Consider the following 19258-nt stretch of genomic DNA (forward strand, 5'->3'; position numbering starts at 1 on the left):
CTTTCAGAAGAACCAGTTCTGTATCATGTAAAACAGCCACTAGCTAATTCAGTAGTTTGACTTTGTGAAAGACTGAGCTCTTTGCCTCCCAGGGAGCATATACATTTTAACATCAGTAAAAATTGAGTTATTTTGACCAGGTGGAAATGACAAGAGGACAGAGTAAAGGAGGATGATTTGAAGTATATGCAATGGCTCCCTACTTTTCCTGCATTTTTTCAGCCATCCAGAACTATCCCTTTTGATTGCCCATAGGTATAATACATTTTCACAAAAGTTATTCTATTGTTTGTGAACACTGGCAGAAAGGGGGAAGGGCATGATATTTGCATAAAATTTCTAGTGGAGAACAGATCAAATGGAATCTCCTTCTGATAAAGTTAGATAGGTTTATCTCCTGGTCCAGGCTTCCCAGGCATTCATTTCATAAACATTTAAGTGTTTTTCTTTGTGTCTAGCAATGGTCTTGCTCTCAGTAACCTCACTTGAGTAACTAAGTATAATGCAAGGTCCTAAGACTATATACAAAGGTGTGTGCAAAGTGCTGTGATTTCACAGAGAGGAGGGACTCATGCCCAGGCCAGAGAATCTGAAAGATGTCACTCTGGAGCCAGCTCTGCGCTGCATCTTAAGGGTGAAGGGCGGGATTTGCCAGGTGGAGAAGGAAGGGCATTTCCTATCAAGGGAACAACGACGACTTTAACAACTGTTTAAAAAAAAAAAAACAACCCACCAAAAGAACAATACACATTTGGAATACAAGAAAGTTGATGTGACTAGAGTATTGGGAATTGGGATTGGGTACAGGAGTCGAGTGGTTAGGATTTGTAAGATAAATGGCATTAGATTGTGTTAGTGTAAACCATGTCTTGGTGGGACTTTATCCTGTTGGCAGTGGAGAAAGCTCTTCAGGATTTTTAAACTGGCAAGCAGGAGGTCCTTTATACATCTTGGAAAAATGACCTTAATAGCACTATAGAGGAAGGGCTAGTGTAGCAAGGTGCAGGAGCTGTGGCATTTTGACAGGCAACAGATGGTCCAGGAGAGAGATGATGAGCTTCTTTTTTTTGTGTGTGTCAGATTTTATTTTATTTTATTTTATTTTTTGATTACCAAAGCAAAGACATTGATAAAGCAAATACAATCTGCAATAATAAATACATCTGCAATAGATGCTAAATAGATGATGAGCTTCTTGAATTAAGACAGTGGCACAAAGATGTAGAAGAGATAAGGAACTGAAAAGTATATAGGAGTAGAATTGTTAGGACTTGGTGATTAACTGGATGTGTGGATGGGATGAAGGAGTGCGAAGTGTCAGGGACAGCTCTGAAGTGTCCAACTTGGATAGCTGCCTAGATGTTACATCGTTAGCCACGGGGGAAGCAGGCTTGAATCCTATTTTTGATTCAGGAACTATATTAGATATCTTCATTACATGTCTAGCTGATTTAAATCTATGGGTGAACTTTATATTTTTTACAATTTTAAAAACATGCCACAAATTCTTAGTATGATAAAATGTATGTTTCCATCTTTTAAAAAAGGGAACTATGACAGCAAAAGGAAAATAATCAGATGTTTTAAAATGGCTCCTAATTTTTCTTCGTGTATCATACATCAAATTCTAGCACTTTCTACCACTTAAAATTAATTTTTGCCTATCAACAGGTGGTTAAACACATGCTGTGAAGTGAAAGCCAAAATTAACACAGGATTCTTCTGAGTTCACAGTGTAACTTTGAAAAACCAATGTTTATGCAAAATTTCTAAAATATATTCAAGCAGGAAATTAGTTATGTATATTTCAGTAATAAACTACTAAAGCAGTGTGAATGTTGAGGCAAGAAATGTGTCTACAACCAGCAACTTGATTTTAATAAATAATGTGCTGTTAATCCCAAATTAGTATATGATGTAATAATTAAAAGTGTCAAAATCAAAACCTAAACTCTTCTCAGAAACCAGAAGAAAAATAACAATGGTAATCAGGAAAAAAAGCCCTTTGAAAAGTTATAGGGTGTGGAACTAATTTCCCTATCTACAGCTGGGGTTAATATAGTTAGCATTTTCTATTTGCACTTCATTTGCAAGATCTTTTAGACACCATCCTGGTTAATAGTGATTATGGTGAAACTGACAAAGGTTATCTGTTCTAAACATGAATGCTTGCTTACATTGATGCATACCATAAACTGCGAAATGTGTAAATTATAAAGTGATCTTTTAACATGAACTCTTACATTTAAAATATAATAAAGTTTATATTAATAGAATAAAATCTCTCATTTCAAACTCCAGGGTAGTTATTAAATAATTTATATATAAATGATAAGAGTAAAAATTCTTTTCTAATAGACTGTTTTGGGCATACCAAAACTTTAATTCATTATTTAAATGAAGAAAAGAATGGGAAACTTAGCACTTTGGTTTGAGATGGTAATTTATCTAATGAATACGTATCTATGACACAATATTGGGAATATTACTACATAATACTGTAGTAGGCCTGGAAATTACCATAATTTCAGGTCTAGTATGTTTTTAGTGAGTACCCCAAAAAGTGCTTAAGTGCATAGTAAAGCTTCTTTATTAACTCATTCAGATTAGCAAATAAGCAAATATTGTGTGGCCTCTTTCTACTTTGAACTGACCTTGTCTTGGGGGAAGGACTAAAGTTATAACGTTAATTTATTAAACTATTAGATTGCTTCTAATTTTCTCCTTTTCTAAATGGTGTTATACATTCATCTTTTTCTTTTTATATATATAGTTTGTTTCTTATTTTTTTAAATAGTCTTTATTGGAGTATAATTGCTTCACAGTACTGTGTTAGGTTCTGTTGTACAACAAAGTGAATCAGCCATATGCATACATATACCCCCATATCCCCTCCCTCTTGAGCCTCCCTCCCACCCTCCCTATCCCACCTCTCTAGGTTATCGCAAAGCATATGCATTCATCTTTATGTGTATACATTGTTTAGGATAGCTTGCCCAAAGTGGCAGAGCTAGGTGATGTGCAGTTTTCTAGCATTTGATATGCATTACTATTTTGCCTCCTTAATGGCTATTTCATTTTACCTGCCACTGGGTGTGCTTGAGATGACGGTTTCTTTAGGATTGGATCTTATAATTCAATTGCATTTATTCTAATCCAGGGCTAAAAAATTGTATTATTTGAATTTTTTTTTTTTTTTTTTTTGCGGCACGCGGGCCTCTCACTGCCGCGGCCCCTCCCGCCGCAGAGCAGAGGCTCCGGACGCGCAGGCCCAGCGGCCATGGCTCACGGGCCCAGCCGCTCCGCGGCACGCGGTATCCTCCCAGACCGGGGCATGAACCCGTGTCCCCTGCACCGGCAGGCGGACTCCCAACCACTGCGCCACCAGGAAAGCCCTATTTGAATTTTTTTCTTTTTATTATGGTGATGACATTCTTTTTGAAATATTTCTTTACCAATATTATTCACAGTTACTTTTAGATGAAAATATAATCATGGAATTTTCATTATCATAATATCCTTAGAATCAAACCATAGGGTTAGGTAGTCTTCATATTACCTAGACTGATCTAGAGAATATGATTAAAATTTTGGAAGAATTCAACTTAAAATTGTTCTGGAGATTTTTTTCAAATTACTTTCATGTATTTACTTTTAAATTTACTGTAATGCATTTACTGTTTGTGCTGCCTACTTTCTAAAGTCATAATTTTAACATTGGTACAGTACACTTATGTCAATGTTATGACTTATCTTAATTTCAGGAATAACCTGAAGATTGAAGGGTTATTAGATGAAAGGTCCTGTGAAAAACTACCTAGGAATATAAATATTACTTGTCTTCCAGAAGTTTCCTTCTCCAGAGCAATTGTCTATAAAGGGTTATGTGCCCCCATGGTACAAAAAAATTAACCATTGCAGTGTGGGAAGCAGATCCTAGAACGTAGAACATTTTGCCTAAGGAGTTTAAAAAAAACACTTTAACATTCCAAATATATATAGACTTACTCTTGCACTTTCATTCAGTCCATGTGTCAAATACACCTAGTGTTTCAGGTACAAGTGAGGAATTCTGAGGGAAAACTGAGGGGTGAGCAGTGACAGGTTCATCTGTCTCCTTTCTGCCGGTGACATTTTAGGCATTACTGGTTAAATAGACTGAGATTACATTATCTTAGATGGTGGAATTCTGGCAATACTTAGTAATAAGTGACCATAAACATCTTTTGTACCACCTAGAGATTTGCGAGTTATAGATGACATAGTACTTAAATGAGTTGTCAGACATTGTATCTTTTTCTTTTAACAAAAACCACAAATGATCCCCATTTACTAGCCTTTCATGTGAAGAGAAGTAGGCACAGTACATAATTAGCAGGTTCTTAACCAACAGATATATTTGACAAAAATAAACACAACCTATCTTTTTCAGGTAAAGGTGACATTTGAATCAGTGAGAAAGTAACTGCATTCAGCAGAGGGAAAGTGCTCTATGGACAGAGCATTTTTTAAATGATTGTTTGGAAATGTTTCCATTACTGTGTCATTTTACCACCAAAATTGATATGTGTATCTTTTCCTTTTTAAAGTTGAAAAAACAGGAACAAAAAAAAAACTCATTTCTGTGCACACATAAAAACTTAAATACAGATTTTTTTGTTTTAATTTTTATTGGCGTATATTTGATTTACAATGTTGTGTTAGTTTCAGGTGTACAGCAAAGTGAATCAGTTATACATATACATATATCCACTCTTTTTTTTTTTTAAAGATTCTTTTCCAATATAGGCCATTACAGAGTATTGAGTAGAGTTCCCTGTGCTATTCAGCAGGTTCTTACTAGTTATTTATTTTATATATAGTAGTATATATTAAATATAGATCTTTTATACCTTGTTTAAAAATTTTGGAAATAGTTTTAGTAGACTTTAGACCATATTTTCAAAATTAAGAAATGTAACACCTTTCAAGACATCTGGGAAGGTGGAAGTTTACTAGAAGAATTTCAAGGAAAACCTTTGCATAATTGGTAGATAGGATTGAAAAATGTATAACATGATTTAGTAAGTGCAGTTGATGATGTACTTCTTCCCTTTAGAACAGTGAATCTTTCTCAGCTGGGGCAATCATTAAAACGATGTATGGAAGTAAATTGACTTAGATCCAGTCTTTCAAATGTCTGTATCATGAAATATTTAACCAAGACATTTTTAAAAAGCAAAGCAGATTGAATCATACTGTTTTCTCAAAAACAGTATATTATCTTTACCACATCCTATTTTAGTTTCTATTTTTGTGTTTTACAGTATGCATTTTAGTGCCGTCATACTTGTATTTAACGTATATACATTCACGCGTGTGTGTATGCATACATACATATTTGGGAGTGCAGTGCCCAGATTCCATACTGAGAGGATGTGCCATCAAAAAGTTTGGAGAGGGGCTTTCCTGGTGGCGCAGTGGTTGAGAGTACGCCTGCCAATGCAGGGGACATGGTTCGTGCCCTGGTCCGGGAAGATCCCACATGCCGCGGAGCGGCTAAGCCTGTGAGCCATGGCCACTGAGCCTGCGTGTCTGGAGCCTGTGCTCCGCAACGGGAGAGGCCACAACAGTGAGAGGCCCGCGTACTGCAAAAAAAAAAAAAAGGTCATAATTAAAGAAGAAACACCGTATTTATCAATTAACTTTGTTCCTGCTTTGAATTTAGGTAATATCAATGACCTAGGATTAGTACAAAAGCAAAATTAGATAAAAAGTATGCCTTTATTTTAAAGAGTGGACCACAATGGGGGGAAATGCTGAAATATCACCAACCTAAAAGTGTGTTTACTGCTAAGCTATTTATGTAAACAGATGAAATGAGTGGTGTGATGCAGGAAATCCGTACAGATAAGGTCAGACAAACTATAAGTTGGGGTGAGGATCAATTCCATAATTTAGGTTAAGAAGGAGTGGTTTTATTCTCTAGGATTAAATATTTTTAACTAGAAGAGAATTATTAAGGTGAGATGACACGTCAGATACAAGGTTTCTTCTCCTAAACTGCATACCTAAAATATACAAACTATCCCGATCCACATGTCATTAAAAACATGTATAGCTTCTCATCATGGGCTTCCAAAGTAGAAGAGTAATAGAATTGAGTTAAAACCCAGAATGGGCAACAGTTTAATCTAGGATTGTGTTGTCATCCATCCAGAAACCCTGGTTTGGGGTCACTGTCTGCTTTAACGGTACTGTGTGGTTGGGACTTTAACTGAACATTTAACCAAAGAATTAATATAAAACATTAACATATGTTAAACTTTAACATATGTTAAATTAAAAAAAATTTTTTTGAAAGAATAGAGATTCAGGGATAATAAGCTTGCTTTGAAGATCTGTATAAAACTAGTTTGGAACGAAGTATTCAAGAAACAGGATTTAGTGACTTCCCTGCTGGTCCAGTGGTTAAGATTCCGTGCTTCCAATGCAGGGGGCACAGGTTCGATTCCTGGTTGGGGAAATAAGATCCCACATGCTGCATGGTGTGGCCAAAAATTAAAAAAAAAAAAGAAACAAGACTTACCTGGCATGTATTCAAGAACTTACAGGCCTTACTTCATTAAGACTCACAGACATACAAAATGGAAATTAAACATCATTTGATTGGATTTTTAAATTAAAATGTGGCTTTTTAAAGCCACTGAGGAAATCAGTTTAATACCAAATTGTTTGATTTTATTAGAATACTAAAGTGTGCAAAATGGGTTAAGATTCAGATTTCATTCTATGAAAATGGAGATTGCCCCCCAGTTAAATATCATTGGAGAATCAGTCTGAGGATTTTACTCCTTAGGTGTGATAACTGAAAGTCAGAAGTACTTCAATTATTTTTTCCTACTCCTCGTTCTGTTTGAATATTCACTTGGTATAATTGTCCTGTTATTATACTGCCAAAATATATTTATTAGTAAATAATTATTTAAGCCAACTTTGCCATTAGTATGGATACATGGAAGTTTTCAATTATATGATAGATGATGTGCTAGGTACCTTTAAATAAAAATGCTGGGGGGCTTCCCTGGTGGCATAGTGGTTGAGAGTCCACCTGCCTATGCAGGGGACACGGGTTTGTGCCCCGGTCCGGGAAGATCCCACATGCCACGGAACGGCTGGGCCCGTGAGCCATGGCCGCTGAGCCTGCGCGTCCGGAGCCTGGGCTCTTCAATGGGAGAAGCCACAACAGTGAGAGGCCCGCGTACCGCAAAAAAAAAAAAAAAAAAAATGCTGGGGCAGGGACTTCCCTGGTGGTCCAGTGGTTAAGACTCCATACTTCCACTGCAGGGGGCATGGGTTTGACCCCTGGTCAGGGAACTAAGATCCCACATGCCACGTGGCTTGGCCAAAAAAAAAAAAAAAGCTGGAGCAGACCAACTCAGTCTCTCCCCCACCCCTTAGCATTACAAATTAATAAATTTTAATTCAGGAAGCACAGGTTACATGGTGAAATTTTTGTTTTAGATAATTTCCATTAGAAATGGTAAGCTATTGAAAATAATACAGGTAGCCTTTAATAAAAAGTAAATTAAGTTTAATATAATGAAAAAGCAGGTGGTTATGAAATACCGTGTGAATGTTTGGCAGAACTTTCTATGTTCCTTACTCACTCAACACAATTTGTAAAGAAATAATCTCTCTCCAAGGAGGAGAAGCCTAACAGTTTGTGGTAGATTCCAAATATAATTTCAGATTATCCACAGTGAACAATGAGAGTCAATGATACTTTATTTCTCACTTTACTTATCACTTCCTAGCTGCAAATCATATTTTGGTTTTCACTATATAGATTCAAATGTGGATTCCATTATATCTTAATATATTGTGCAAAAGAGAATTGAATTTCTTAAAGGTTATCATTTTACTTGTGTTACTGGCCAAGATTTTTAACATCTTAAACCTAGTTTTCTCTTGTACAAAATGGTAATTATTATTCCTTATCTTACCTGTATTATTTATTCCTTTTCTAGGAAAGTGTTCTCTTATGTAATATAGTGATAAATTATTACCTCACAGTGAGGATTTAAAGAAATGCTGCATGGAAAGTGCTTACCAGAGCACCTGGCACAAAGTAAATGTTAGATATAAAAAAAAAAGAGGGTGGGGGGGCGTCCCTTGGTGTGGGAGCTCTTCTTGCCCTGCCCTAGACGGTGCCCCTGGGGCATCCAGGTCATCCCTCAGGTGCCTGAGGCTGAGCAGTGGCGTCATTTCCTGTTCCCAGCGAGCCCCTCAGATCCCCACTGGGGTGGTACGTCCAGTGAGCAGCTTTCTTAGGGGTCAAGATGCCATGTGGCTGACAGGGTCTTGATGCTCCAGCTGAGTGTCAGGCCTGAAGCTCAGGTGGGAGAGCCAAGTTCAGGACACTGGACCACCAGAGACCTCCTGGTCCCACGTAATATCAATTGGTGAGAGCTCTCCCAGAGATCTCCATCTCAACGCTAAGACCCAGCGCCACTCAATGACCAGCAAGCTCCAGTGCTGGACACCCCATGCCAAACAACTAGCAAGACAGGAACACAGCCCCACCCATTAGCAGAGAGGCTGCCTAAAATCATACTAAGTTCCAGGTACCCCAAAACACACCACAGGACGCGATCCTGCCCACCAGAAAGACAAAATCCAGCCTTATCCACCAGAACACAGGTACCAGTCGCCTTCCCCAGGAAGCCTACACAACCCAGTGAACCAACCTTATCCACTGGGGGCAGACACCAAAAGCAACGGGAAATACGAACCTACAGCCTGTGAAAAGAAGACCCCAAACACAGTAAGTTAAGCAAAATGAGAAGACAGAGAAATACGCAGCAGATGAACAAGGTAAAAACTCACCAGACCAAACAAATGAAGAGGAAATAGTCTGCCTGAAAAAGAATTCAGAATAATGACAGTAAAGATGATCCAAAATCTTGGAAATAGAATGGAGGAAATACAAGAAACGTTTAACAAGGACCTAGGAGAACTAAAGAGCAAACAAACAATGATGAATAACACAACAAATGAAATTAAAAACTCTCTAGAAAGAATCAATAGCAGAATAACTGAGGCAGAAGAACAGATAAGTGACCTGGAAGATAAAGTAGTGCAAATAACTACTGCAGAGCAGAATAAAGAAAAAAGAATAAAAAGAATTGAGGACAGTCTCAGAGACCTCTGGGACAACATTAAATGCACCAACGTTCGAATTATAGGGGTCCTAGAAGAAGAAGAGAAAAAGAAAGGGACTGAGAAAATATTTGAAGACATTATAGTTGAAAACTTCGGGAAAGGAAATAGTCAATCAAGTTCAGTAAGCACAGAGAGTCCCAACAGGATCAATCCAAGGAGAAACACGCAAAGACACATATTAATCAAACTATCAAAAATTAAAAACAAAACATATTAAAAGCAGGAAGGGAAAAGCAACAAATAACATACAAGGGAATCCCCATAAGGTTAACAGCTGATCTTTCAGCAGAAACTCTGCAAGCCACATGGGAGTGGCAGGACATATTTAAAGTAATGAAAGGGAAAAACCTACAACCAAGATTACTCTACCCAGCAGGGATCTCATTCAGATTCCATGGAGAAATTAAAACGTTTACAGACAAGCAAAAGCTAAGAGAATTCAGCACCACCAAACCAGCTTTACAACAAATGCTGAAGGAACTTCTCTAGGCAGGAAACACAAGAGAAGGAAAAGACCTACAATCACAAACCCAAAACAATTAAGAAAATGGTAATAGGAACATACATATCGATAATTACCTTAAATGTAAATGGATTAAATGCTCCAACTGAAAGACATAGACTGGCTAAATGGATACGAAAACAAGACCTATATATATGCTTTCTACTAGAGACCCACTTCAGACCTAGGGACACATATAGACTGAAAGTGAGGGGATGGAAAAACATATTCCATGCAAATAGAAATCAAAAGAAAGCTGGAGTAGCACTTCTCATATCAGACAAAATAGACTTTAAAATAAAGACTATTACAAGAGCCAAAGAAGGACACTACATAATGATCAAGGGATCAATCCAAGAAGAAGATATGACAATTGTAAATATTTATGCATCCAACATGGGAGCACCTCAGTACATAAGGCAAAAGGCTAATAGCCATAAAAGAGGAAATCAACAGTAACACAATAATAGTAGGGGATTTAACACCCCAATTTCACCAATGCACAGATCATCCAAAATGAAAATAATTAAGGAAACACAAGCTTTAAATGATACATTAAACAAGATGAACTTAATTGATGTTTATAGGACATTCCATCCAAAAGCAACAAAATACACTTTCCTCTCAAATGCTCATGAAACATTCTCCAGGATAGATCATATCTTGGGTCATAAATGAAGCCTTGGTAAAGTTAAGAAAATTGAAAATCGTATCAAGTATCTTTTCCGACCACAGTGCTATGAGACTAGATATCAATTACAGGAAGAAAACTGTAAAAAATTCAAACACATGGTGGCTAAATACTATGCTACTGAGTAACCAAGAGATCACTGAAGAAATAAAAGAGGAAATCAAAAAATACCTAGAGGGCTTCCCTGGTGGTGCTGTGGTTGAGAGTCCGCCTGCCGATGTAGGGGACACGGGTTCGTGCCCTGGTCCGGGAAGATCCCACATGCCACAGAGCGGCTGAGCCCATGAGCCGTGGCCGCTGAGCTTGTGTGTCCGGAGCCTGTGCTCCGCAACGGGAGAGGCCACAACAGTGAGAGGCCTGCATACTGCAAAAAAAAAAAAAAAAAAAACCTGGAAACAAATAACAATGAAAACACGATGGCCATAAACCTATGGAATGCAGCAAAAGCAGTTCTAAGACGGAAGTTTATAGCAATACAAGTCTACCTCAAGAAACAAGAAGAATCTCAGATAACGTTATCTAAGTTCACACCTAAAGCAATTAGAGAAAGAAGAACGAAAAACTCCCAAAGTTAGCAGAAGGAATGAAATCATAAAGATCAGATCAGAAATAAATGAAGGAAATGATAGCAAAGATCAATAAAACTAAAAGCTGGTTCTTTGAGAAGATAAACAAAAATGATAAAACATTAGCCAGACTCATCAAAAAAAAAAAAGGGAGAAGACTCAAATCAACAGAATTAGAAATGAAAAAGGAGAAGTAACAACTGACACTGCAGAAATACAAAGGATCATGAGAGATTACTAAAAGCAACTATGTGACAATAAAATGGACAACCTGGAAGAAATGGACAAATTCTTAGAAAAGCACAACCTTCCAAGACTGAACCAGGAAGAAATAGAAAATATAAACAGACCAATCACAAGCACTGAAATTGAAACTGTGATTAAAAATCTTCCAACAAACAAAAGCCCAGGACCAGATGGCTTCACAGGCTAATTCTATCAAACTTTTAGAGAAGAGCTAACACGTAGCCTTCTCAAACTCTTCCAAAATATACCAGAGGGAGGAACACTCCCAAACTCATTCTACGAGGCCACCATCACCCTGATATCAAAATCAGACAAAGATGTTACAAAAAAAGAAAACTACAGGCCCATATCACTGATGAACATAGATGCAAAAATCCTCAACAAAATACTAGCAAACAGAATCCAACAGCACATTAAAAGGATCATGTGGGGTTTATCCCAGGAATGCAAGGATTCTTCAATATACACAGACCAATTGATGTGATACACTACATTAACAAATTGAAGGATCAAAATCATATAATCTCATTGATGCAGAAAAAGCTTTTTACACTCATTTATGATAAAAACCCTCTAGAAAGTAGGCATAGTGGGAACTTACCTCAACATAATAAAGGCCATGTATGACAAACCCACAGCCAACATCATTCTCAATGGTGAAAAAATGACACCATTTCCACTAAGATCAGGAACAAGACAAAGTTGCCCACTGTCACCACTGTTATGTGACATAGTTTTGGAAGTTTTAGCCACAGCAGTCAGAGAAGAAAAAGAAATAAAAGGAATCCAAATCGGAAAAGAAGAAAAACTGTCACTGTTTGCAGATGATGTGATACACTATATAGAGAGAGAATCCTAAAGATGCTACCAGAAAACTACTGGAATTAATGAATTTGGTAAAGTAGCAGGATACAAAATTAATGCACAGAAATCTCTTGCATTCCTATACACTAATGATGAAAATCTGAAAGAGAAATTAAGGAAACACTCCCATTTACCAGTGCAACAAAAAGAATAAAATGCCTAGGAATAAATCTACCTAAGGAGCCAAAAGACCTGTATGCAGAAAACTATAAGACATTGATGAAAGAAATTAAAGATGATACAAACAGATGGAGAGATATACCATGATCTTCGATTGGAATAATAAACATTGTGAAAATGACTATAATACCCAAAGCAATCTACAGATTCAATGCAATCCCTGTCAAACTGCCAATGTCATTTTTCACAGAACCAGAACAAAAAATTTCACAATTTGTATGGAAACATAAAAGACCCCAAATAGCCAAAGCAAACTTGAGAAAGAAAAACAGAGCTGGAGGAATCAGGCTTCCTGACTTCAGACTATACTACAAAGCTACAGTAATCAAGACAGTTTGGTACTGGCATCAAAACAGAAATATGGATCAGTGGAACAGGGTAGAAACCCGAGAGATAAACCCACACTCATATGGTCACCTTATCTTTGATAAAGAAGGCAAGAATATACAGTGGAGAAGACACAGCCTCTTCAATAAGTGGTGCTGGGAAGACTGGACAGCTACATGTAAAAGCATGAAATTAGAACACTCCCTAACACTGTATACAAAAGTAAACTCAAAATGGATTAAAGACCTAAATGTAAGGCCAGACACTATAAAACTCTGAGAGGAAAACATAGGCAAAACACTCTATGACATGAATCACAGCAGGATCCTTTTTGACCCACCTCCTAGAGAAATGGAAATAAAAACAAAAATAAACGGCTCCTAATGAAACTTCAAAGCTTTTGCACAGCAAAGGCAACCATAAACAAGGTGAAAAGACAACCCTCAGAATGGCTGAAAATATTTGCAAACGAAGCAACTGACAAAGGATTAATCTCCAAAATATATAAGCAGCTCATGCAGCTCAATATCAAAAGAATGAAAAACCCAATCCAAAAATGGGCAGAAGACCTAAATAGACATTTCTCCAAAGAAGACCAAAGAAGATTGCCAACAAACACATGAAAGGATGTTCAACATCACTAATCGTTAGAGAAATGCAAATCAAAACTACAGTGAGGTATGACATCACACCGGTCAGAATGGCTGTCATCAAACAATCTACAAACAATAAATGCTGGAGAGGGTGTGGACAAAAGGGAACCCTCTTGGACTGTTGGTGGGAATGTAAATTGATACCGTCACTATGGAGAACAGTATGAAGGTTCCTTAAAATACTAAAAATAGAACTACCATATGACACAGTAATCCCACTACTGGACATATACCCTGAGAAAAGCATCATTCAAAAAGAGACATGTACCACAGTGTTTATTGCAGCACTATTTACAATAGCCAGGACATGGAAGCCACCTAAGTATCCATTGACAGATGAATGGATAAAGAAGATGTGGCACGTATATACAATGGAATATTACTCAGCCATAAAAAGAAACAAAATTGAGTTATTTGTATTGAGGTGGATGGACCTAGAGTCTGTCATACAGAGTGAAGTAAGTCAGAAAGAGAGAAACAAATACTGTATGCTAATCCATATATGTGGAATCTTAAAAAAAAAAATGGTTCTGAAAAACCTAGGGGCAGGACAGGAATAAAGACGCAGATGTAGGGAATGGACTTGAGGACACGGGGAGGGGGAAGGGTAAGCTGGGATGAAGTGAGAGAGTGGCATGGACATATATACACTACCAAATGTAAAATAGGTAGCTAGTGGGAAGCAGCCATATAGCACAGGGAGATCAGCTGAGTTCTTTGTGACCACCTAGAGGGGTGGGATAGGGAGGGTGGGAGGGAGATGCCAGAGAGGGGGGATATGGGGATATATGGTTTCGTATAGCTGATTCACTTTGTTATACAGCAGCAACTAAGACAACAATATTAAGCAATTATACTCTAATAAAGATGTTAAAAAAAAAAAAGAAAAGGTATTTGTTTGGAAACCGAACCTGAGATTATAATTTAAACATTGCTATCAAAATTCAGGAAGCAGAGAATTGGTGCATTTTTATGACAGGGAAACATTCTACTTTTTATGGTACTGAAACTTGCCCAGGCTAAGTGGTCTTTGGAATCAAATTTTAATAGTTTTCCTGTCACAGTGAATTTTAAACACTGGTGGAGTTCCTGACAGACATAAAGGACAATTCAGGTTTCTTCTCTTTCTTTGACTCCTTTTCTACATTTTCTAATTGTGTATACTTTTTAGATTAAAACCTATTCATGCCTAGTATGCAAATTTATTTTATTAATAATTAAGTTGATAAGTCCATTTCCTGATATGCAGTTGGATGTTACTGTGTCTTATCTGAATATATAATACATAGTCCCCAATACTGTATCTTGAGTGTTGCCCCCCTGCCCTGACATTAAGCAGTTCCTAAGCAGGTGCAATTGAGCCAGAGCTTTAGGCCACCAGTGAGTGTGAAGTCTCTGCCCCAGTGGTTCTCCTTGTCTGGTCCCTGAAGTGCAGTCCCAGACCAGCGGTGTCAGCGTCACCTGGGAGCTTGTTAGAAGTGCAGATTCTGGGGTTGTACCACAGATTGGTTGAATTCAACTCCTGGGATGGGACCAGGCAGTGTGTGTTTTAAAATGCCATCCTGATGATCTGGTATGTGAGAACCACTGCATCTGGACACACTAAGAGGGGTTTGGAGAGGCTACTTTCAACTGTGAGCGTGATGTCTATAGCCCATTACTTCATTGTGATTGTAAACAATGCTCTGAAATAACATAAGATTTGACTTCCTTAGGAAATTTATGAGTAGTAGTTATTCACTCTGCACTAAGATCAATGAACTATGGTAAAATGGAAAGTATTAAGTGGCACAAAAAGCATTTGAAATAATTTAAAGTGACGTTTTAACATCTTAAGCCTGTGAATCCTGAATCTGTAACCTCTTTGGTCTAGAGCATGGACCCAGTTCAAGTGGAAACAAACTGTTTTCATGTTGGCTTTTTTAGAGCATTACTAATCGTTAAGGAATTATTCAGTTTATAAACTGTCCTATTCCCAAATGTATTTCTAGTGCATTTGTTGCTTCCATGGGCCTCCGTTGTTGTTTATTTTCTCTCCATCCTCATAAAGTTGGTCTCATGAAAAGCACTACAGCAGCCCTCCTCTGGGGAGGTGTGGCATATTATGCATGAGGTTGTCTTTGAGCAGTGAAGGTCTAAGAAGGTCCTGAAGTAAGCAGTGCACCATCAGAGCTCCTGGCTAACCTGTGGGTCTGCAAGCTGTGAGAGGCTTTAGAGCCAGGAGTGAGATTTTATCACATGAACTAAAGAGTAAAGCCAAATATTTTCTTATCAAACCAAAGTAAACTAATTATCAGTATGTGTGAAATCATGTCCACTGATCAAGGTAAGTAGTTTCATTTTCTGGTGTATCTTTCTTGTTTTTGTTTTGTTTTTTTCACCCGGTTCCTGTGGGTCAATTTATAACAGCATGCTGAGGGACATGAAAGTTGCAGAGTTTGGTTTTAAGTTAAGAATAAGGTTCACATTATTTTTCAACTTTAATGTTAAAATATGTACTGTATTCATAGTTTCTGCTTCTTCCAGGAGGCTGTTTCTGGGTTTAGCGAAATACAAATTTAATAGTTCTGTTTCTCTGACTCATTCTTACTAACATTAGAAGTTTGAAAAGTTAGTCACTGACGGGAGAATACAGACAAAGAAAGCAAAAGTTTTTTCTTCCATTTCTGGTGTGAACAAAGCTAAGAAATGTTTACCACTAATCCTTTTCTAGTACTACTGCATGGAATACTGTTCTGTTCAAGCAAACACACACACACATCCCCACCATCCCAGTCTTCTCGTTTCACCAAAGTTCAGAACAGTGAATATTACTTATTTTTCAATATAAGATAACACCGTAGAGACAGGCATGGATTTTTTGTTGTTGTTGTTAGTGGTATTAAGACACCGTTTTTTTCCTACAATATTCTAGAGAGTATATTAATGAGAAGTTGATTCTTTCAAAGAGGCATGAAATACTGTGTGGTAGAAATGTAATCATGTGACAGGAAATTTCTGCTAAAAATATTTTTTAAAACTGAAATGGGTTCATTTTGTGATGCTATTTTCCCATTGTTTGTGCATGGATATTAACCTTCTTGAGGAATGTCTACCCTGCTGTCTACACTGTTAATTAAATAAAATGAACTGAAACTTAGAACAGGCAAGTCTTCATAGTTACCAAGATTCTCTTCCTTGTGGTGTCACTGTTTCCTTCTTTTTGCCTGGGGGGCAGCGGACGGTGTGGGGGGGGGAGGGACGGCAGTTGCACTGAGCTTGGAAGCCCAGGGGTGGGGCCAGTCACAGTACTGCAGCTGGGAAGCTGAGGCTCCCTCCCCCAGCTAGAAGGCCTTGACTGGCTCTGTTCCCAGGTTCCAGTAGTTGCTAGAGATTGAGTAGCCCAGCCCATATCTGCCTTGACTCCCTCCATTATCCAGGAAGAAGCCTCAGTTCCTTCGCAGGGATTCTAAGTTCAAGGTTTGTGTGATCTCCCCAAGGTTTGTGTGTTGTGTGGTTTACCATCACACTCCAAATATGAAACTTTTTTTTTTTTTTCCGGTACGTGGGCCTCTCACTGCTGTGGCCTCTCCGGTTGCGGAGCACAGGCTCCGGTTGCGCAGGCCCAGCAGCCATGGCCCACGGGCCCAGCTGCCCTGCGGCACGCGGGATCCTCCCGGACCGGGGCACGAACCCGTGTCCCCTGCATCGGCAGGCGGACCCCCAACCACCGCGCCACCAGGGAAGCCCCTAAATATGAAACTTTTTTAAAAAGCTGCAAAAGGGATGAATTCACTCTCCTTTAGTGAGTTCTCTCTTTCCCTAGAACAATTCTGTCCCTTCTCATTCCACCTTTAAATAGTTAGGGATGATTGGAGAGAAGTAGTATTCCTTCCTGAAAGGCAGCCTCAATTGGAGAGAGAAGTGCTACTCGAATTTTCTGCTCTAATGGACAACTCCCTACAGTGAGTGGCCACTACAATAATGTAGGCTTTAGAAGTTCCTTTTACGGTTTTTAAACTGAAAAGACAATAATGTAGCACTTCCTGCACACACTACTGGGTTATTTTATTGCTATTAAGTTGTCCAAGAAAATTTGTAAATATGTGCATTTAGTGTACATGTTATTTGTAAACATTTTATCTTTTTTTATGACTTGAAGAAACTTTCCTTTTTAAAACTTATGCTTGTAGACAAACTCACATAAAAATTGAAGAGAAAAATGGAATGTGAGGAATGACTCAGTGGGAAGTATTCTTAAGTCTTTGCAGGGATGATAACATGGTCTTCATTTGATATTCATCCAAAGTATAGGTAAATTAAATTTTAATTCAAGATTAAGATTTAAACTTGAACAGTTTTCCTTAGACACTGGAATATACCATTCATTCAAAAAATAAAAAGGCCTTTTCCTAGGTGGTTATAGGCTTATCCATCGCTACCACCTTTCTGATCTACCCTCTGGTAGTCATCTTTACTCTCTGTGCTATTTCTTATATATAAAATAGGAAGCTAATTTTTATTGGTCTGAAATATATTTGTAAGGTCTTCACCCTCATTTAAATATGTTCTCAAACTTATTTCCTCCCACAATCCCTGTTAAGCCTTGTTTAGATCAGATCCTTCTAAGGGTTTTTCCTCTGCTAATTGACCCAGGGTCTGTAGTTGGTCGGTCATATATTGAAGCAGACCAAAGGAAAGCGCCTCTGAGAAGAAAAATAATGTTAGTCATGGAAGCTGGTCATTCTACATGATGGTTATATTAAAACTTGGCCTGGAGAAAACCTCTCTTTCTCCTCTTAAAAGAACCACTAAGCCATTGTAGCCTGGTCATCTCCATGTCATAATATAGCAACAGTTATTTCTTATGCTCCGACCAAAAACCTTAGTTTTCCTGAATCTTTTTTCTCTTACCAGTCTGCCAATCCAATCTGTCAATCAGTCCTGCTTTGAAAGATATCAAACTAAGCATGTCTTAATGCCTCCATTGCTACTACCCTGGTTCAGTTCACACTCAACTTTTCCTTGGATTATTCCAGTACCTTCCTATCCACCTTTGGCCTCTTGAAGTCTGTTCTCCACCCAGCAGCCTGAGTGCTCCTTTAAAAATGGAAAACAGAGGGCTTCCCGGGTGGCGCAGTGGTTGGGAGTCCACCTGCTGATGCGGGGGATGCGGGTTTGTGTCCCGGTCCAGGAGGATCCCATGTGCCGCGGAGCGGCTGGGCCCATGAGCCGTGGCCGCTGAGCCTGCGTGTCTGGAGCCTGTGCTCCACGGCGGGAGAGGCCGCAACGGTGGGAGGCCCGTGTACCGCAAAAAAAAAAGGAAAACAGAAATTGTCTCTCCTCTGTTCGGAACCTTTCAGTGGATTCCCATCTCTCTCAGAGGAAAAGCCTGTGTCCTCTCAGTGACTTGCAAGGCCCTGCCTGTCCTGATGCCAGCCTCTACCCTGTTAATTCTCTGACCTCAATGTGTTCCCTGCTCATTCTGATCTGTCCATGAAGTCTGAGAGGCCAAGTTGATCCCAATTATAAAGAACTGAGACAAAGTTTTGGGGGTGGGCTGGGCATGGGTAATGAAGAGCCTGTGGAGGGCTCCATAATTGGTTTTGTATTACGGGGTTGTGTTGAGAGAGGAAGTAGATGGGAGACGTTTCTGAGTGGGAGACCAAGAAATTTGGGGAATAGTTTGCATGGAGAAAATTGTGGCAAGATGAAGAGAAAATATTTAAGATATTTTGTTCTGGTCTAAGGGTATACTCCCTCCCTTTTTTGTTTTTCTTTTTTTTCCCCTCCTGTGTTTAAGACATTTAATTCTTTGAAACTCTCCTGTTATGAGGATGATAGGAAAAGAAAGGAAACAGAATAAAATGTAACAATCTAGAAATGTTTCCTCTTTAACAGTTCTTGTAAAACTTGATTTGAAAGGGTAGGAAACCAGTAAAAGCAGTGACTGCATGACAAATGTCATAGTATAGGTACAAAATGCGTGTTTGGAGAACAGAAAAAGAGGAGCAACTGACTGTTTATTTGACTCAAGGAAACTTCC

At 38.4% G+C, this 19258-nt stretch overlaps 1 protein-coding gene across 8 annotated transcripts in view; it reads left to right on the forward strand.

The window, feature by feature from the left end:
* The window catches only part of FGD4 (FYVE, RhoGEF and PH domain containing 4), a 206718-nt gene that overhangs the window by 94467 nt on the left and 92993 nt on the right, over positions 1 to 19258 (forward strand). Inside the window, exon 1 of one of the 8 annotated variants that reach the window (XM_049694509.1) lies at positions 14001 to 15559. The exons of the other annotated variants lie outside the window; for them this stretch is intronic. Coding sequence (XP_049550466.1) covers positions 15532 to 15559 — 28 coding nt within the window. The 5' untranslated portion in view covers positions 14001 to 15531. Of the gene's footprint in view, positions 1 to 14000; positions 15560 to 19258 lie in introns of those variants that run through there. 8 annotated transcript variants of the gene reach the window in all.

This window comes from Orcinus orca, chromosome 11 (assembly GCF_937001465.1).
Source record: "Orcinus orca chromosome 11, mOrcOrc1.1, whole genome shotgun sequence".
In the NCBI taxonomy this organism is placed as follows: Eukaryota; Metazoa; Chordata; class Mammalia; order Artiodactyla; family Delphinidae; genus Orcinus; species Orcinus orca.